This window comes from Psammomys obesus, unplaced genomic scaffold (genome assembly GCF_907164565.1).
Source record: "Psammomys obesus unplaced genomic scaffold, mPsaObe1.curated_primary_1811, whole genome shotgun sequence".
NCBI lineage: Eukaryota > Metazoa > Chordata > Mammalia > Rodentia > Muridae > Psammomys > Psammomys obesus.
Genome location: NW_026590511.1, coordinates 454,338 through 471,757, shown reverse-complemented (window position 1 = coordinate 471,757; position 17,420 = coordinate 454,338). Strand labels below are relative to the sequence as shown.

General features: G+C 58.5%; 4 protein-coding genes across 7 annotated transcripts in view; 1 reads left to right on the top strand and 3 right to left on the bottom strand.

The window, feature by feature from the left end:
* Positions 1 to 356: 356 nt before the first annotated feature.
* Cfd (complement factor D) lies at positions 357 to 1,986 on the bottom strand. 2 transcript variants are annotated; one of them, XM_055607767.1, is made up of 5 exons: positions 1,888 to 1,986; positions 1,328 to 1,484; positions 1,104 to 1,251; positions 707 to 964; positions 357 to 563 (listed from the first exon to the last, which is right to left on the bottom strand). In XM_055607767.1, the coding sequence occupies exons 1-5, from the start codon at positions 1,940 to 1,942 to the stop codon at positions 402 to 404; spliced, it is 780 nt and encodes a 259-aa protein (XP_055463742.1). In that variant the 5' UTR covers positions 1,943 to 1,986; the 3' UTR covers positions 357 to 401. The 2 variants fall into 2 exon arrangements, with proteins under 2 accessions (XP_055463742.1, XP_055463743.1); XM_055607768.1 differs by having other exon boundaries at positions 1,328 to 1,481.
* Positions 1,987 to 3,853: 1,867 nt separating this feature from the next.
* Positions 3,854 to 5,476, bottom strand: Elane (elastase, neutrophil expressed). The gene is made up of 5 exons (XM_055607654.1): positions 5,413 to 5,476; positions 5,038 to 5,194; positions 4,779 to 4,920; positions 4,174 to 4,407; positions 3,854 to 4,054 (listed from the first exon to the last, which is right to left on the bottom strand). Exons 1-5 carry the CDS (start codon positions 5,474 to 5,476, stop codon positions 3,854 to 3,856), a joined length of 798 nt encoding a protein of 265 aa, XP_055463629.1.
* Positions 5,477 to 8,131: 2,655 nt separating this feature from the next.
* Positions 8,132 to 15,226, bottom strand: LOC129677119 (myeloblastin). 2 transcript variants are annotated; one of them, XM_055607748.1, is made up of 6 exons: positions 15,176 to 15,226; positions 12,331 to 12,628; positions 9,923 to 10,088; positions 9,482 to 9,623; positions 8,909 to 9,139; positions 8,132 to 8,349 (listed from the first exon to the last, which is right to left on the bottom strand). In XM_055607748.1, exons 2-6 carry the CDS (start codon positions 12,512 to 12,514, stop codon positions 8,191 to 8,193), a joined length of 882 nt encoding a protein of 293 aa, XP_055463723.1. In that variant the 5' UTR covers positions 12,515 to 12,628; positions 15,176 to 15,226; the 3' UTR covers positions 8,132 to 8,190. The 2 variants fall into 2 exon arrangements, with proteins under 2 accessions (XP_055463723.1, XP_055463724.1); XM_055607749.1 differs by lacking the exons at positions 12,331 to 12,628; positions 15,176 to 15,226 and adding an exon at positions 10,799 to 10,865.
* A 261-nt stretch (positions 15,227 to 15,487) lies between these two features.
* The window catches only part of Plppr3 (phospholipid phosphatase related 3), an 8,142-nt gene continuing 6,209 nt past the window's right edge, over positions 15,488 to 17,420 (top strand). Inside the window, exon 1 of one of the 2 annotated variants that reach the window (XM_055607740.1) lies at positions 15,488 to 15,855. In XM_055607740.1, the coding sequence (XP_055463715.1) occupies positions 15,781 to 15,855 (75 nt within the window). In that variant the 5' untranslated portion in view covers positions 15,488 to 15,780. The remainder of the gene's footprint in view (positions 15,856 to 17,420) is intronic. The other variant, XM_055607739.1, reaches the window with a different exon arrangement.

The following is a 17,420-nucleotide window of genomic DNA, read 5'->3' as shown; positions in this document are numbered from 1 at the left end:
CCTGCGCTCCGTGTAGAGAGACGCAGGGTTTAGTCTGGGTTCTGCCCATGGCGCTACAGACATTCCCGGCTCTCCTGGGCTCTGGGGCGGTATCCAGCCTTGGTTCACGGCCTCTCTGTGTGTTTCCCTTCTTAGCGTTTACGTTGCACAGCGCAGCTTCAGCGCGCCATAGCAGGGCTGTCTGAGCCCAGACAATGGTCTTGGGCGCAGCGGGACCTCCGTGAGTAGGAGCGGTCCCGCCCCGCCCCACGGTTCACAAAAGAGCATGCGCGCCCCTGTGTGGCCAGACTGGGAACCACCTGCCTTCAGCCTCCTGGGGTTGTGTGCAGCAGGCGCTCAATTAAGACCCACAGGGCTCAGATGCGTGCATTTATTATGAGCCGCGTGTCTCCGTGGTCCCTTCAGGCCGTCACATTACCATTTAAGATTCCATTGATCCAGTCCACAAAGGGCGCCACGCGGGTAAAGACAGCCGGCTTCTTGCGGTTGCCACAGACTCGCGAACCCCAGGAGACCACACCCTCGATCACGTGCTGGCACACCAGAGGGCCGCCGGAGTCTCCCTGTGGGGCGGGGCCGCGAGTGACGTGCCCAGCCAGCACCCGAGCCCCTTGACTCCCTGAACTCCACCCTTCCCGCTGCCTCCTCAGCCCCTCCGGCTCCACCCGCCCACGCCGTGCGCGCGGCCCGGGCCCTGCCCCCTCACCCTGCAACTGTCCCTGCGGTTGCTCTCCGCACACATCATGTTCCGAGTGATGACCCCGTCGTGGTACGTGCGCCCGTTGCAGACCGTGCGGTTCATGACTGGCATCGTTAGACTCTGCAGGACGTCCGGCTTGCGCCCCGCGTGGCTGACCACGCCCCAGCCGGCCACATCGCAGAGCGTGCCGGGCTCCACTTCTCTGTCCTCAGTTTGCAAGGAGAGGAGCTGCACGAAGGGACCCAGCGAGACGTTCCCCGACAGCTGAGGGTGGGAGGAGCCGACGGTCAGAAGAGCAGGCGGGGCTGAGAAATGGGATCTGAAGCCGGATTCTGGACAGGGATTCTGGCGCGGAAGAAGGGTCCAGGCTAGACCCTGAGCGGGAAGGACCCAGCTTCCTCACCTTCAAGAGAAGGAGGTCGTCCTCAAGGCTGTCGGGCCGGCTGCCCGGGTGAGGCACTGCGCTCTGCACATCATAAAACCGCTTGGAGGGTTCAGGCTGCGACAGGGAGTGAGCACCAAGGGCCACCTGCAGGTGGTCATTCTCCGTCCTGGGGACAGGACAGGGTCCACCTCAGATCGCGTGCCAGCCTCCCGAGCCCCGCCCCGCCCAGCCCCGCCACTCACACGCCATCCATGCAATGCGCGGCGCTCAGCACCCACTGCTCAGCCACCAGGGAGCCGCCACACACGTGGGTCCCGTTCACTTGCACCGAAGCCATGTAGGGCCGAGAATGGGCCTTGGCCTCCCGGCCCCCCAGAATCCGGCCTCGGGGCTGCCCTGCTGGGGACGGTGGGCCCAGTGTAAGTTCCCACCTCCAAGCCCCAGGCTGCCCCAGACTCAAAACCCATTTCCGAGTGGCTTCAAATCAGAAGTCTGGTGGGTGGCGCACACTGCCTCAAGACCACAGTGAACCTGCAGCAGACTTCTTCACCCAATGGGTCCCAGGGGCTCAAACGCAGGTCTTCAGACTTGGCCACAAACCCCCTTACCAGCTGGCCCTTCTTGCTGGCCCTAAGGTGAATTCTGGTTCTTTAATTCTATAAAGTCTACAGTTTCTTGCTGTTGATAAAAACACCAACTCCAGAAAGCTCAGATCGCACACTCTGAGCAATTCGGAGTGTGTCTGACCGCCGCAGGGCACCCGGGTGCACTGGCCCCCCCCACCCCTTCCTGGTCCACTTACCACATACAGCAGCCCCCAGGACCACCAGAGCCGCAAGGCACATGGAGCCCTGCATTTTCACGCCACTGACACAGGCGGGCACCCCGGCTGTTTGATGGGACAGGCGCCTCCCCCGCCCCGCCCCGCCTGCTGGGCAGAGAATGGAGAATCTACACTTTCCCTGTGTCAGCCTTTCTAGGATGGGTCATGTGACCCTGCCAGGGCCTAGGGGATCCCTCTTTCCCTCCTGCTTGCGACCCTCCCACTTGGGACCCTGGCCAGTGCCCTCTGCCAGTACCTGGCCTTGGTGGAAAGCTGAGGCTGGACCTGGCCCAGAACTGTCCTTCCAGCGCAGGTGGTGTCAGCAGCAGCAGGCCAGCTGGTAAACAACCCTCCCCTATCTCCTTACAGAACTTCCTTCTCCAACTTGGAGAGAAGGTGTCTTGTGAGTGGGGGAAGGGCACTTGAATCCTTCCTCCTTGTTCCTGTGGCTGTGGGGTCTCACACCTCAGCAAGCAGGGTTGTCACAAGGAAATGAAAAGGCAAGTCCTGTGACCTGCTTCAGGTATGGCTTGAGCCAGGGACTGAGACTGTACGACCCCACCCTCATGCCAATCAAGGTCTTGACTGACTCAGTCTGGGTCACCATCTCCTCCCAAAAGCTAATCCTGAGGATCTGCTCTGGAGGGGAGGGGTTGGGACAGGGAGAAGGAGAGCTGGGGGCTCGGGGACCCGCTCCCTGTCAGAGCACTGCTTGTCTCTTTAGGGGTGATATCTGTAGGACATCCTGGCCACAGAAGTTTCAGCATCAGAAGCCACCTGCACCGCACAGTATCAACCCTGGCAGAGGCAGGAGGATCTCCGTGAGTTTGAGGCCAGCCTGGGCTACAGAGTGAGTTCCAGGACAGCCAAGGCTGTTGTCTCAAAACAAATCATAAACAGAGTGAGAAGCCTTTTGGGACAGAACCTAGATTATGCAAACAGGAACCTAAGAAATTGTAACAGAATCTGGCAACCACCCAGGGTCAGGCAGACATGGGACACCAGTCAACAACCCCAAACCTCCACTGGCTTGGACCCTGTCCCAGCAGGGGCGGGGTGGGGTAGAGGAGGAAGGAGGAAGGGTGTACAAGGCCATCTGGGGATCTTTGGGACTCCAATCTAATTAGAAAGTGGATAATATCTCTTTTATCCTTATCATCATTATTTTAGTTTTTCGAGACAGGGTTTCTCTGTGTAGCCCTGGCTGTCCTGGAACTCACTCTGTAGACCAGGCTGGCCTGGAACTCAGAGTTCTGCCTGTCTCTGCCTCCCGAGTCCTGGGATTAAAGGCCTGCGCCGCCACCGCTGCCACCACCACCCAGCTATTTTTATTATTTGTATGTTTTATCTATTTCATTTTATGAACTATGTGGGTCGCAGGCAGAGGGCTGGGCTTGCTGGAGCCCGTTTTCCCCTTTGGCTCTGTGGCAGGCATGTTCACTGGCTAAGCCACTCCACCTAGCCTATGATTAGGTTATTTCTGTTACTCTTAATTCTGGGGGTGGGGGGTGCGTGTGCATGCCTGGTGCCCACAGAGCCAGAGCAGGGCATCCAGTCCCCTGGAGCCGGAACTGTAGGCAGTTATAAACCACCATGTAAACCAGGCTGTCCTCAAACTCTTGGCAATCCTCCAGCCTCCTGAGGGCTGAGACCTAGCTGAATGTGGATTTTAGGGAACAGAAACCAAAAGCGTCATCTGCTGACTGGCATCTTTCTGTACAAAGTGGGGAACAGGCCTCCTGCCATGACTGGTCCCAGCTTGCTTGCAGTGCCCCGGGGAGGAACCCCTCAAGCAAAGCAGTGGCTGTAGCCCACACTCTGAGGCATCGTCACACACACCGGACCCAGACCCAGCGCACAAAGCAAACGTTGCTTTTATTGTGGAAAACAAAACAAAACAAAAAACAAACAAAACCCCCTCCTGCAGAGGGCGGACAGGCAGGTCCTAGTCAGGCCTGCTCCCGGGGTCTCTGGGGTGAGTATGGGGGCGGCCTTCATGTCTACGGATGATGGAATTGATCCAGTCTGCAAACTCAGCCACAGGCGCAAAGGCGTCTGGGTAAATTCCAGATCCACAGCCTCCTCGGATGAAGGAGTCAATGCCTTGGACAAGCCCGTTGCAAACCAAGGGTCCGCCAGAGTCGCCCTGTGGAGATATCAAAGGTCAGAGGCTGGACCTCTGGGTACCTCCTACCCACACTCCAGCCCTGGGGAAGTCCTCCCTGGGGTCTGACCACCACCTTCACCGCTGCATAAGGTACTTACGAAGCAGATGCCTGCCTGCCGGCGCGGCACCAAAGTACAGACGTTCACCCGGCGGCGGCACAGGTTGGTCACCACCGTCACGTTGAGCTCTTGGAGCACGCTGGGCAAGGGTCGGTTTGTGCCCAACCTGCCCCAGCCCATGGCCAAGCATGGCGTTCGGTCCTTCACGCCACGGCCCTGGGCGGGCAGCCGGGCCACCTGCACGTTGGCGTTAATGGTAGCAGAGCCATTGAGCTGCAGTGAGAGGGACAGGGGGTGAGGGAGAGTCACAGGGCGCAGGGACCCTCCCCGCCTCCTTAGCATCCCGCCAGCGAGTGGTGGGAAAGGTTGGGGACTGGAGGAAGAAATGAGGGTGCCCCCACCCCCCACCCCCCAGCCGCAGGTCGGCGAATGGAGAAGCACAAACAGGGGTTTGTTGGCTGAACTCCGCTGGAGCCTTCCATACATTATCTCCTCGGAGCCTTCACCATCCAGCCACAGGACGGGCCTTGGCGCTGTGCTGCGCTGGGAACAGGCTCGGAGGGCGCCCACTGCGGGTTCCCCAGGATGCCGCCGGCCCCTTCTGCCCCCGCGGCTCGGGCTCCCTCCCGCGCTCGCAGGCCCACCTGGATCACCACGATGTCGTTGAGCAGCCGCGTGGGGTCGAAGCCGTTCTCGAAGATCCGCTGCACGGAGAAGGTCTGCCGGGTGGGCTCCCGGCGCCGCAGGTCGTGGGCTCCCAGGACCACCTGCACCGACCGGAAGTTCCTGGGGGCAGTGGAGGTGGGGGTGGAGGGTGCGTGGGAACGGCCCCCCATGCACCCGGTGTGGCCCACGTGGACGCCGGGGGCTGGGAGGGGACGGAGGGGCGGAGGGGGGACTCACAGGCCGCTCACACAGTGCGCCGCTGACATGACGAAGTTCCTGGCGATGAGGGTGGCGCCGCAGAAGTGACCCCCGCGCCGCTGCAGGGACACCATGAAGGGCCAAGCGTGGGGCCGGGCTGGCCGGCCACCCACAATCTCTGAGGCCAGCGTCGGGCCTGGGGGCGCACAGGGCGGAAGAGTGAGCCCCAGGCTGCTTGGACCCTCGATGAGGGAAACTGAGGCACAGAGAGGCCCGGGGACCTTGCCCAGGGTACTCCTGGACTTGAGACCCTGGTGAGTCCCCCAGCCTTAGAACCCGGTGTCCTGATGGTGTCTTTCTCTGAGGTCCTGAGGGATGTGGAAAGACAATGGATGTGGGTCCGAGCGCACTCACCACCCAGGAGCAAGGCCAGCAGCACGGGAGCCAGGGGCCAGCGGGACAGTGGGCTGAGGGCCATGGCAGGCTGTGCTCTCCTGGCTCCCACACCCCTACCTAACAGCCGTACTTATAGCTGGAGCCACAGGCCGTTGTATTGCCCCATGCCGGCCACAGCCCCACTTCCTCCCTGGCATCAGGGGGTGGGGGGGCGCACGACCCCTCAGGGTCCTCACCTCAACTGCATCCATGCTGCTGCTGTCAAGGGAAACTCAGCAAGCTGGGCTTTCCCCCTTTCTTTCCTTTTCTTTCTCTCTTTCTCTCTCTCTTTCTTTCTTTCTTTCTTTCTTTCTTTCTTTCTTTGTCTTTTCTTTTCTAAGAGGATGTCAGGGCAGAATGATGGTGGTGGCTCACCCCTTTAATCCCAATACTTGGGAGGCAGGGGCAGGTGGAGCTTTGTAAGTTCAAGGCCAGCCTGGTCTACAGAGTGAGTTCCAGGACAGCCAGGGACACACAGAGAAACCCTGTGTTGAAAAGGCAAGAATTAAATAAAATAAGATCTCCGGTAGCCCAGGCTAGCCTCAAAGTCTTAATCTTACTGCTTTCCCCTCCCCCTTCCGAGTGCTGAGGTGACAGGGGTGCCACCTCCGTGCTATATCCAGCAGCTTGCCTCAGTTTACCTCAGACATAGCAATAACAGCAACATGTAAGTGTATTGAGTTGTCACGGGGTGTGGTGCGAGCCTGACTTTTTCCTGGGGTGACAGGGAATGGCTGGATTCCCACCTGAGGCAGAAAATATGGGGGACGTGGAGGCTGTGCCCATCAAGTGGCAGCTTAGTGTGTGTGCGAGCACGCATGCAAGCATGCGTGCAAGCATGCGTGTGCATGAATGTGTGTGGTGTGCATGTGTTCAAATGTGTGTGTGTGTGCCATGTAGCCCAGGCTGGCCTGGAACCCACAGAGACCCGCCTGCCTCTGTGTCCTCAGTGCCGGGACTACAGGAGTGCTCCACCACGCTCAGCACAGCAGGTCTCGTGAAGCAGGGTCAGGACGACACGGCACACTGCAGCCAGCTGAGCCCTGATTCGCCGGTTTTCCCCACGGCAGAACTCAGGCCCACCTGATGGCATCAGTGCCTGGGCACCGGGGAGAAAGACCTGGCCTCGGTGGGGCCACAGTTCCCATCTGGACCCCCACAGTCTCCTCCTACAACCGAGACCGGGCCTGACCCGGGACCCAGCCCCCCACTCTGTGGCCAGCTCCCCTCCAGTCTCTCCCAGGAGCCCCAGCCAGGGCTGTTGCAAAACCAACTGTCTCATCTCCAGGACAGGGCATGGGGTGGGGTGGGATCCAACGGACATGAGCAGGTGGGCAGGATGCTGGCGCCAGCGAACAAAGCTTCCGATGAGGAAGACTTAACCACAGCTGCACTTACTGAGCACCGCCTGTATACGGTGCTCACCATGCTGTCCAGTACCATAGTCCAGGCCCTGAACTAACCCCTTCTGTTGATGTTTTATTATTTTTTTAATGTACATTTTGCCTGCATGTATGTCTGTGTGAGGGTGTCAGATCTCCTGGAACAGGAGTTATAGACGGTTGTAAACTGCCACGTGGGTGCTGGGACTTGAACCTAGGTCCTCAGTGCTCTTAGCCGCTGAGCTATCTCTCCAGCCCGCTCAAGTTCTTTCCTGACCTCCGTTTAGTGCCTCCAGATTCCCAGCATCTCCTCCCCCGCCCCCCCCCAACACACACACAAACGCAGTCCCCACACAGCGGTGAGGCACTGCGGACGGCTCAGCGGGTGTTGGGAGGACTGAAAGCAGCCTGGGGCCGGAGTTCAGTGGCAGCGAGCTCGCCTGGTGTGCACCCAGCCTTGGCATCCAGCCCAGCGCCACGTAACCAGCTGTGATGGTCCCTCGCGTCGTCCCAGCACGCGGGAGGCGGAGACAGGAGGATCCAGGGTTCTAGGCCAGCTTCGGCTACATAGGGAGTGAGAGGCTAGCCTGGGCTATGTGAGATTGTCTCCCAAAACCAGAACAGGGTTAGAGAAGGAATAAACCTGTGGGCTCTGTCTGGAGCCTGCTGGACTGGACACAGCGCCACCTGGTGGCAGCGTCGAAAGAAGCCAGCCAGCGAGCACCGCCTCTCACTTCGGAAGATCCTGAGGCGAGTCCGCCCCTCCCTCACTCCTCCCGGGGGGGGCTTTGGACCTCCTTCCCTTCTCCCTGGGTGGCTCCAGCTCCTTTCTCTACCGCTGGGGAGAGCGGGGCGCTTCCACGTCCGCCCCTCCCAGGAGCAGAGCTGCTCGCTCTTCTGCCCTCCCCGCAGTCCCACTGCCGTCCACCCTGCCTGTTGCTTTGGCTGCATCAGGCCCCGAGGCGCCCAGTGCCCGCCAAAGCCGGGGAGAGAGCCCGGTCCTCAGGAAACCTGGAGCTGGGGGACACTTCACCGAACCCCGCCCGCCACAGGTCCTCATCCCTTCTGGGATGTGTCCGGGTTCTAGTTGAGGAAACGGAGGCCAAGAGGTGCAAAGCGACTCAGGGTGGTGCCCGGGGTGGGGGGTGGGGACTGAGCCTAGCCCCCGTGGTTCCATCCTCTGGGGCTGGGGAGTGAGCCTGGCCTCCCCTCGACCCCTTTCTTCCCTGCACGGTGGATCCCGACCTCTGGCATTGAGGATCTGCCCACATCCCAGGTCTACACGGGGTAAGAAAGACAGGAGACAGCTCTTAAATACGTCTCAGCTTTTATTCAGGAGAGTTGGGTAGGCTGTCTTGGAGCACAGAAGGGCAGCTCAGGGCCCTGCGCCCCGCAGGATGGAGTGAATCCAGTCCACATACAAGGACACCCGGGCGAAGAAATCCGGGAACTGGAGGGAGGCGCATTCTCGGATCACGAAGGAGTCGACCCCCTGAAGGACGCCATTGCAGATCAAGGGGCCGCCCGAGTCTCCCTGAGGTAGAAGAAGGTTCAGGCCCCAGGCCGACAGAAGCCAGCCGGGGGATGACCAGGAGGCCCTCGTTAGCTTCCTGTTGGGGACAATCTGAGTGGGTCCAGAAGGGGCAGGAGGGGAGGCGCACAAAGGACCAAAGGGAGCCTGCTCTGTAGCAGGGGCCCAGGGCCGACCCACGCGCGGGCGACTGGTCCCGCCAGCGCTGCTCGTAGAGGGGAAGAGACCACGGGTCAGAACGGAACAGACAGGCGCCCAACATTCTCCTTCAAACCCACCATCCTCAAAACCCGCCCGGGCAAAACCTTGAGCCCAAGAGCCCCGCTTCCCGCCATGCCCTCCGGGTCACCCACCTGGGCACACACTAGCCCAGGCATACCCATCTCCCCACCCCAGACACCCAAGTTCCTAGGGACCCGCAGTACCCTGGGATCCGCACCTCCGCTGAGCAGCCCGGCCCCACCGCAGGCCCCGCCCACAGACATCGCTCCGCCCAGGCCCCGCCCGCCCTGGGCTCCACCGCACACAGACCACGCCTCCCGCGGCCCAGCCGTGCACTCACGAAGCAGATGCCCGCTGCCCGCCGTGGCACCAGCGTGCACACGTTGTGTTCCCTGCACAGGAAGGAGACCACCGTGACGTTCAGTTCCTGCAGCACACGCGGCGTGGGCGCGTTGGTGCCCAGGCGGCCCCAGCCCATGGCCAGGCACTGGGTGCCCTGGGGCAAAGACTGGTTCTGCTGAGGCAGAGAGGCCACGGCCACCTGCTGGCCCAGGGAGGCTGGCCGGTTCAGCTGCAGCAAAAGGGGGGGAAAAGACGTGAGGACTCGTCCCCACCGGCCCCCCGGGGACATGACATCTCCTGAGCTCCCTCCATTGACCCCGGTCCTGACCCCTTTAACTCAAACCCTAACCCGTGGCCTAACTCAACCATCCCCGTGGCCTAGCCTGAGGGTTAAGCCCCGGGGCCTATGTCTGACAGGAACACCGGCCCAGTGCGGCGGACAGGAGCCAGCCTGGTCAGACGCTGACCGACAGGCCGCAGTCCACGCGGTGACAGCTCCGCAGTTCCGGCGAGCGCACGGGAGGTGCTCCCCAAGCGCCTCCTGCCGGCACGGATCCCAGTCCCCACCTACCTGAGCCAGCAGCACGTCGTTGAGGTGCTCCTCGGAGTTGTAGTTGTTCTGGAAGACCTGAGTGATCGTGAACCTCTGCTGCTCGGGCTCGGGGCTCTGCAGGTCGTGGGCACCCAGCACCACCGTCACGAGCTGCCAGGGGCTGCGGTTAAGGTTGTGGGGTGTTGGTTGAGGCAGGGGGAGGGATGGAACCCCGGTCCTCTCTCACATGCTACCAAGGGCTCTACCCCTGGGAGGGGATACCCCGACCACGCCCCCGGCCCTTCCAGAGTTGGATTCTAGGCGCACGGGAGGGGGGGGGCAGGGAGAGAGAGAGAGAGCGAGAGCAAACACTGTTGTGGTAATCTGGAGAAGACATTGGGAAGAGCTGGCCGGGGAGGAGACTGAGGAGCCTGTGCTGGCGGCTCAGACGCGCCGCCCCTCGCTGTCCCCTGTACTCACATGTCCTCCAGGCAGTGGGCAGCCGTCAGCACGAATCTGGGATGGATCAGCGTGCCACCACAGAAGTGGCTCCCGGGGAGCCTGGTCAGCTGCAGGGAGGCCGCATAAGGCCGAGAATGGGGCCGAGCCTCGCGCCCACCCACGATCTGGGCAGCCTGAACGGCTCCTGGGAGAGACACACGTCAGGACGGCAGCCTGAATAATACTCCGGCCCTGAGGGCCACAGTGTGTTCTAGCTATGGCTTCAAGGATACCTGTGCCTGGGAGGAGTTAGGAGCTGGCTTGAATCTATGCTTATTATTTTTGTTGTTTTGAGATAGTGTCCAACGCTGTGGTCCAGGCTGGGCTTGAACACACGTAGATCTACCTGCCTCTGCCTCCCAAGTGCTGGCATTAAAGATGTACACCATTAAACCTGACTTGTAATTCTTGATTCCCTGCAAATCCCTCTAAACAGTGAGGGCCTGTGAGTGGCCCAGTCGTAGAGACTTCTCCAAAAAACCCATCAAGGGCTGAAGCTGGGGCTAGGGCTCAGTGGGTAGAGCCCTTGCTTAGCATTCACAAAGCCCTGGATTCCATGTCCAGAACCATGGAAACCCAGCATGGCTGTGGAAGCTTGCCACACTAGTACCAGGGAGATGTGGAATGAGGATCAGGAGCTCCAAGTCATCATCAGCTGTAAAGTGAGTTTAGGGCCAGCCTGGGCTACAGGAGACCCTGTTGCAAAAGGACTGTAAAACAGAAGGGAAACTGAGTCAAAATGCCACAATTCTCCCTCTTTCTCTATCCTTTCCCTCCCAGGCATTTACCTAGGGGGTGCCTTGATCTCCCAGCTGCTCTTGAAGGGTGCTGGCTGATAAACAGAGCCCAACTCACCACCGAAGACCAGGGCAAGCAGGAGGAAGGGATGGGCCCCATTGAGACATTGGTGACTTCCAGCCATGGCCAGGCTCCTGGCACTCTGCTTGCTGGGTCCCTCTTATAGCCCAGCTCTGTGGGGAGCCGTTGGACTGTGGCTGAAGGCTGGGCTGGGTGTTCCACTTCCTCCTTCCAGCTTGGGGGCCCGGGAGAGTTTGCAGTGGGGCAGCGTTCGGGGGTCTCTCTGGAGGCATGGGAAGCCACCTGCTACCCACTGCACTCTCACAGCTCCGACCCACAGAGGCCCGGGACCCCGCTGATTACTTTCTGCCTTGGTTTTCTCTTGGGAGTTCATTGTTTCCCCTCCAAGGGGGTAGTGCGTGTGTGTGTGTGTGTGTGTGTGTGTGTGTGTGTGTGTGTGAATGTGAGTGTGTGTGAAAGAGAACATGTGGATGAGTGTGTAGTATGTGTGTGTGTGAGTGAGTTCATTTTTAAGCAGGGTCTCATGTAGCCTAGGTTGGCCTTGAAAGCACCATGTATCAGCAAGGATGACCTTGAACTCCTTCCTGATCCTCCTGCTTCCACACGGGGATGATTTTCTGTCCTTTTCTCTTTACTTTCCCCTGCGCTGACATGATATCTGCTTGTTACTTCATACATAGATTTTATTGTTTTGTTTACTTACTTATTCACAGGCACATGGAGGCCTGAGGCTGACACAAGGTGATGCCAAGTGACTCTCACCTTAGAGAGAGGCAGGGCTCTGTCTATGGTTCAGCCAGCTCACCCACTAGATTGCTGTCTTTGCCGGGAGCTCCTCTCACACACGCTTGGGATACAAGCAGTCTGCTTCTGCTGCAGAGCTTTGCACCAGGCTTGTACATGGGTTCTGGGGACCAGAACTGTAGCTCTGTCTTGTGCCACAAGCACTTTCAACACTGACCTATCTCCCAGCCCCCTTATAAAATCCCAGACTAACCCAGAACTCACATCAATCCTCCTGCCTCCGCTTCCCAAGTACTTGGATCACAGGGCAAATATGAGTCTAAGCTGGGCAGGGTGGCACACGCCTGTAATCTCAACATTCAGAGAGGCAGAGGCAGGCAGATGTCCTCGAATTCAAGGCCAGCCTGGTCTACAAAGCGGGTCCAGGACAACTAAGGCTACACAGAGAAACCCTGTCTTTAAAACAAACAAATAAATGGTCTAAGCTGGTAGAACAGTGGGCTCTAGCTTAGTGGGGAGCGCAGGCCCCGGGTGCCGTTCCACTACTACAGAAATTCATTCCTTCATTCCTATGTGCACTTGTTTACATGTGTGTGTGTGTGTGTGTGTGTGCGCGCGCGCGTGCGTGCGCGCGCCAGAGGACGACTGTGAAGGTACAGTTGTCTCCGTCCACTGTGTGAGTGCCAGGCAAAGAACTGAGGTTGTCAGGTTAGGCAGCAAGCGCCCTCCCCACTCAGCCATTTCAGCGGCCACAAATGAAGAAGAGAATTCATTAAATTTAAGTTAGAGGAATGAAACCACACAAAGAGGAAGAAACCACAGACCTGGTGGACTTGGGGGAAGAAAAGAGAAAGGATAAGGTCCTGCGGTTTCGTTTGGAAATGGAGCCTGGCTGGCAGAGGTCCACCGTGTTCCCGGACTTCTTACACAACCCAACGGCTGGGATGGCTCCAGAGCCAGCGGTGGTCGACAGCAGTGGCACTTCCTCCTCCTGCTTGCCACCAGCATCTTCTTCGGACCTCAGTATCCTCGGGGTGGGTATGGCTCCCTGCCTCTGTGCCCTTCACAGAGTGTGACTTCGGACCAAGTGCCAGCCTCAGGAACCAGGTTGTGGGTTATGTCCTGGTGAGGGCAGAGTAGACCTCTGAGACCTGCCTATTTGTTTCTTGGACAACTTTGAAACAAGCTCTCATGTAGCCCAGGTTGGACTCAAAACTCACCATGTCTGCTGAGGATGACCTTGAACTCTTTAAATTTTTTTTTTTTTTGGTTTGTTTGTTTGTGTTTCTCTGTGTTTCTCTGTGTGCAGCCCTGGCTGTTCTGGGACTGACTCTTAGACTAGGCTGGCCTGGAACTCACAGACATCCACCTGCCTCTGCCTCCCCGTCGTGTTTCAGCCTCTTGACTTCTGGAATTACAACAAAGAGTGTGATGGCATCACACTCAGCCTCCTGCCCTGGCTCCGAGCCTACCCACGGCTGGCCAGGACTCCTGAGCTAGGCCGTGCCTTACCCCAACTCCACCTGTAGATCCCTCCCTGGAAGGCCCAAGCTGCCCTCTCCCACCGTCCCCTGCAGGCCACAGCTTCTTCTCCTCAAGACCACCAGTTAAGGGCCTTCCTTCAACACTAGATTTCCCAGGGGTCTTGCAAGCTCCCTCCCTATTAACAGGGAAACTGAGGCCTAGGGCTTGTCCAAGTCTCTGCGTCCCCTCTTTGGGCTTCTCCACCCTCAGCCCCTGAAGCTGGGGCAGTGTCAGGACTGAGTGGGGAATTACCTGTGCCCTACAACACAGGAACTGTGGCCAAGGGCTGCTCCTTTCCCTGACTCTGTTGGAGGATGATGCCCTCCGGCCTGCCTGAGCCACTTTTACCTTTTCTTTTTCTTTTCTTTTCTTTTTTTTTTTTAAGATTTATTCATTTATTATGTATACAACGTTATGCCTGCATGTACGCTTGAATGCCAGAAGAGGGCATCAGATTTCGTTATAGATGGTTATGAGCCACCATGTGGTTGCTGGGAATTGAACTTGTGACCTCTGGAAGAGCAAGCAGTGCTCTTAACCTCTGAGCCATCTCTCTAGCCCCCACTTTTACCTTTTCTGTCATTTGTTTGTTTGTTTGTTTGTTTTGAGACAGGGTCTTTCTGTGTAGCCCTGGCTGTCTTGAAACTCACACTGTAGACCAGGCTGGCCTAGAACTCACAGCACTTTGCTTGCCTCTGACTCCTGAGTGTTGGGATACTTTTGGCTTAGTTTTGAGTCAGGGTCTTGCTCTGTAGCCCAGGCTGTATTGAAACTCATAGCAACTCTCTTGCCCCCAGTGCTCGAGAGCAAGAGCTGCACACCGCCATGGCGGCCTGCCTCTGCTGTTCCTTTCCTGGTGGGGGTCGCAGAGGGCAGGTGCATTTGCTGCGTGTGGCCCCCAGGCCTGGGGTGCTTGTGGTTCCTGCAAAGAAACTCTGACACGTGGGTTGAGGTTGAGTGTGTGAGAACAGAAATCAGTTTGGGAGAAATGTTTTGACTGACGGGGTGAACACAGGCATGCAGGGGCATGGAGTGGGGAGGGCTTCGTGGGAGCAGAGCAGGGTGGAGACTGTAGGTGCCTAATGAGAGCGGCGGTCTATGCCCCATTCAAATGGCGCCTCCTGCTTGCTTTCCTTTCCTTATTTTTCATATGTTTCCTCATTTTTCGTATGTGTGCCATGTGCTATCTATATGCTCGTGTCTCCTTCCAACCGTCCACCTTCATTCTTTTGAAACAGTTCTCACTGTATGGCTGGCCAGGCAGGTCTTGAACTCATGGCCTTGAACTCCCTCGGCCTGTCTTACAAATGGCTGAGATTACAGACGTGCACAGCCACCCCCGGTTTTACCTTACTTTTTATTGCTGTTGTTTTTTTCGAGACAAGGTTTCTCTGTGTAGCCCTGACTGTGCTGGACTCGCTTTGTAGACTGGACTGGCCTCGAACGCACAGAGATCCACCTGCCTCTGCCACCGCATCTGTTTTGAAACAGGGCCTCTCCTTGGCTTGGTGCTTGCTGATTAGGTGAGATCCTCCTGTCCTCCTCTACCCAGCGCTAGGGGTGGCTTCGTAAGCTGGGGCTTTGAACTCGGGCCCTCATCCTTGCAGCACAAGAACTTCACCGTGTTGGTCAAACTGGGCTAGAACTCACAGCAATCCTCCTGACCCAGCCTCGAGAATATTGAGATCTCACTTGCATCCCACTACACCGGACTTCAAACAGAGAGAGCTGGGGAGGGGGGCTACGAGCTTCAGTCCCACTTCCCATTGGGCCACAAGTGTTTTTGTTAAGGGCCTGGTATACAGTAGGCGCTCAGTAGCTACTGATAATACCGATAGAATGATCGCCTAACTCATCTGGGCCTCAGTTTGCCCACCTAGAATGGCGTGGGATCAACCAGTTCCTACATTTACAGGGCTAACTCTGTAGAGGGGAAAAGCTTGCAAACAGCAAGCGCTACATAAGTGCACCTTACAATCATTTATTCTCAAGGCACCAGTTGCCCAGGGTCAGGATGATGAGGTGGGCCTGAAGGTTGGATAGAGGAAAGGTGGGGCGGGGACGATGGGGAGGGGAGGGGGAGGACAGCAGCCCCTCCACCCCTGTGTCTTTGTCTCTTTTCGCTCCGGCGCCCAGGGACCTCACCATGGAAACGGACTCCAGCGAGCCGCGGGCACGGAAGACGTGGGGGTTGAGGGCTCGGCGACCGTGAGAAGCAGGGAGGCGACCGGGGGGGCCGCGGGATCCGGTCTTCGCCAACCCCGGCCGCGCGCCCGCCCCTAGGTCCCCGAGGCCGATCGTGTGCGCGCGCCAGGGGCAGGGTAGGGACCCGGATTGCGGTCCTGCAGGGCCGGAGACCCCGAGACCCGCAGAGCCGGAGGCGGAGGCGCCCGAGCCGGGGGCGGGGCCGGGGCGGGGCCGAGCCGGCTGCAAAGCGCGCAGACAAAGAGCCCGCGCCCCGCGCACGGCGCCGGGGCCTCGCGTCCCTCCCACGCGGGGACCCTGGCTTTGTGTCCGCGCTCCGCAGCGGACTCCGCCCTCCCTGCCCCCGCCAGGTGAGCGAGCCGCGTGAGCGCGCGGGGGCTCCTGCATTTCCCTTCCCCAAGTTCCCCCCTCTGCCCCAGCCTCAGTTTCCCCCCAGCTCACTTGTCTAGCCCTGTCTCCCCTCCTGGGATCTCCATCTGCGCACCTTCTGGTCTCCAGCCTGCCTTTGTCCCCCCGCAACCTCGGCCTACAGCGCCCGCGTCACCATGATTGCTGTGAAGGAGAAGAATAAAAGGCCGAAGGACAGCATGACGCTCCTGCCTTGCTTTTATTTCGTGGAGGTGAGTGGGGGACATGGCATGGGGCTTCAGAGACCGTCCCCTCCGCGCTGCGGGCTCAGGCCTGCACCGCGGTACCAGACCACCTGGAGCTGGGATGGGGATGAGGCTGGGTCCAAGGTGCAGGGCTCTACGGGTCGAATAGGAGTTGCAAAGATTCGGAAGGGTCCTTTAGACGGCGAGAACAGACGCGGGGATGCTAGGATGCTGGGCTCTCTTTTAAGGACACGGGTGAGAAGCTCGGCTAGAGGGGCTGGAAATCGGGGCATTGGTGGTGAACAAGCCCCAGCTGGTGAGAGTGGGGGCTGGGCATTTGGCCCTACAGTGCCCTGAGGCGCGTCTAAATTCAAGCACCCTTCTGCTAATAGCATGGCCGTGAGCCCCCACCCACCCACAGCTCCGCAACCCCTTGGTGAAGCTAGCCAGCTGTGGTGGAAAACTGAGAGCGTCTAAAAATAGAAGACAATAATAAATGCATTCACTTGGTGCATACTAAGTGTGGAGGGTTGCGGGGTTTTTTTTGGTTTTTTTTTTTTTTTTTTTTTTTTTTTTCTTTAAATGGCAGGAGCTGCTAGCCAGGCAGAGTCCTCCAAGCCGCTGGGTCAGGCTGGAGCCCAGTCTCCTGTCCCCACAGGTGTTCCCTCCAGCAGGTGACCTGTGTGGGCCACAGAGCGTTAGGGAGACCGCTTATGTTCCAAGATGACACTTAATTGTGACCATAGATTAGCCCGGTCCCTCGGGGTCGCGTTCACTAGAATCCTTTGAAATCCTTCCAGAAATTGCTTTCCAGCTATTTTTTTTTCTCGCTCATTTAAAATTATTTTCATATATACTTCTTTAGTGCTGGCAATAGAATCCAGGGTCTACACCTAAACTGGGGCTCTACTCCCTGACCACGCCCCCCACCCCCTCACTGGGGCGTTCTAGGTGTGGCTTCACCCTGGCCACGCCCCCAGTCCTTCACTGGGGAGTTCCCGGTGGGGGCTCCTCCCTGACCACGCCCCCAACCCCTCCCTGGGAAATTTCTAGGTTAGAGCTCCACCCTGGCCACGCCCCCAGCCCCTCGCTGGGAAAATTCTCCACCCCTGAACCAGGTGCTCAGCCCCAGTCGGGAATTTCACTCTGCAGCCCAGGCTGGATTGGAGTTTGATCCGTGTGCCAGGTCAGGCTCTCAGCAGCCTGTTGGGAGGCGGGGATCACCAGCACAGACCACCATGCCGTGCTCAGATCCCCCTTTTGAATCTGTGTCAGTGCTTAGGAGCTCATCCCAACTGATAGGTGTGCTGAGCCAGAGCCAGGTGAGGTCAGGTGTCTGTCTAGTTGCTCTTACGGTTGACAGGGTCTTGCTGGGCTAGGAGCATGCCGGGATCTAGTACCCTCACCACCGTGCAATACCTGTTATATGTACACCCAACCTTTCCCACCTTGCTTTGTGGGTACTTGAACTCGGGTCCTGGCGCTTGCAAAGCAAGTGTTTACAGCCCCTAAGGAAGATGATCTTCTTCTTCTTCTTCTTCTTCTTCTTCTTCTTCTTCTTCTTCTTCTTCTTCTTCTTCTTCTTCTTCTTC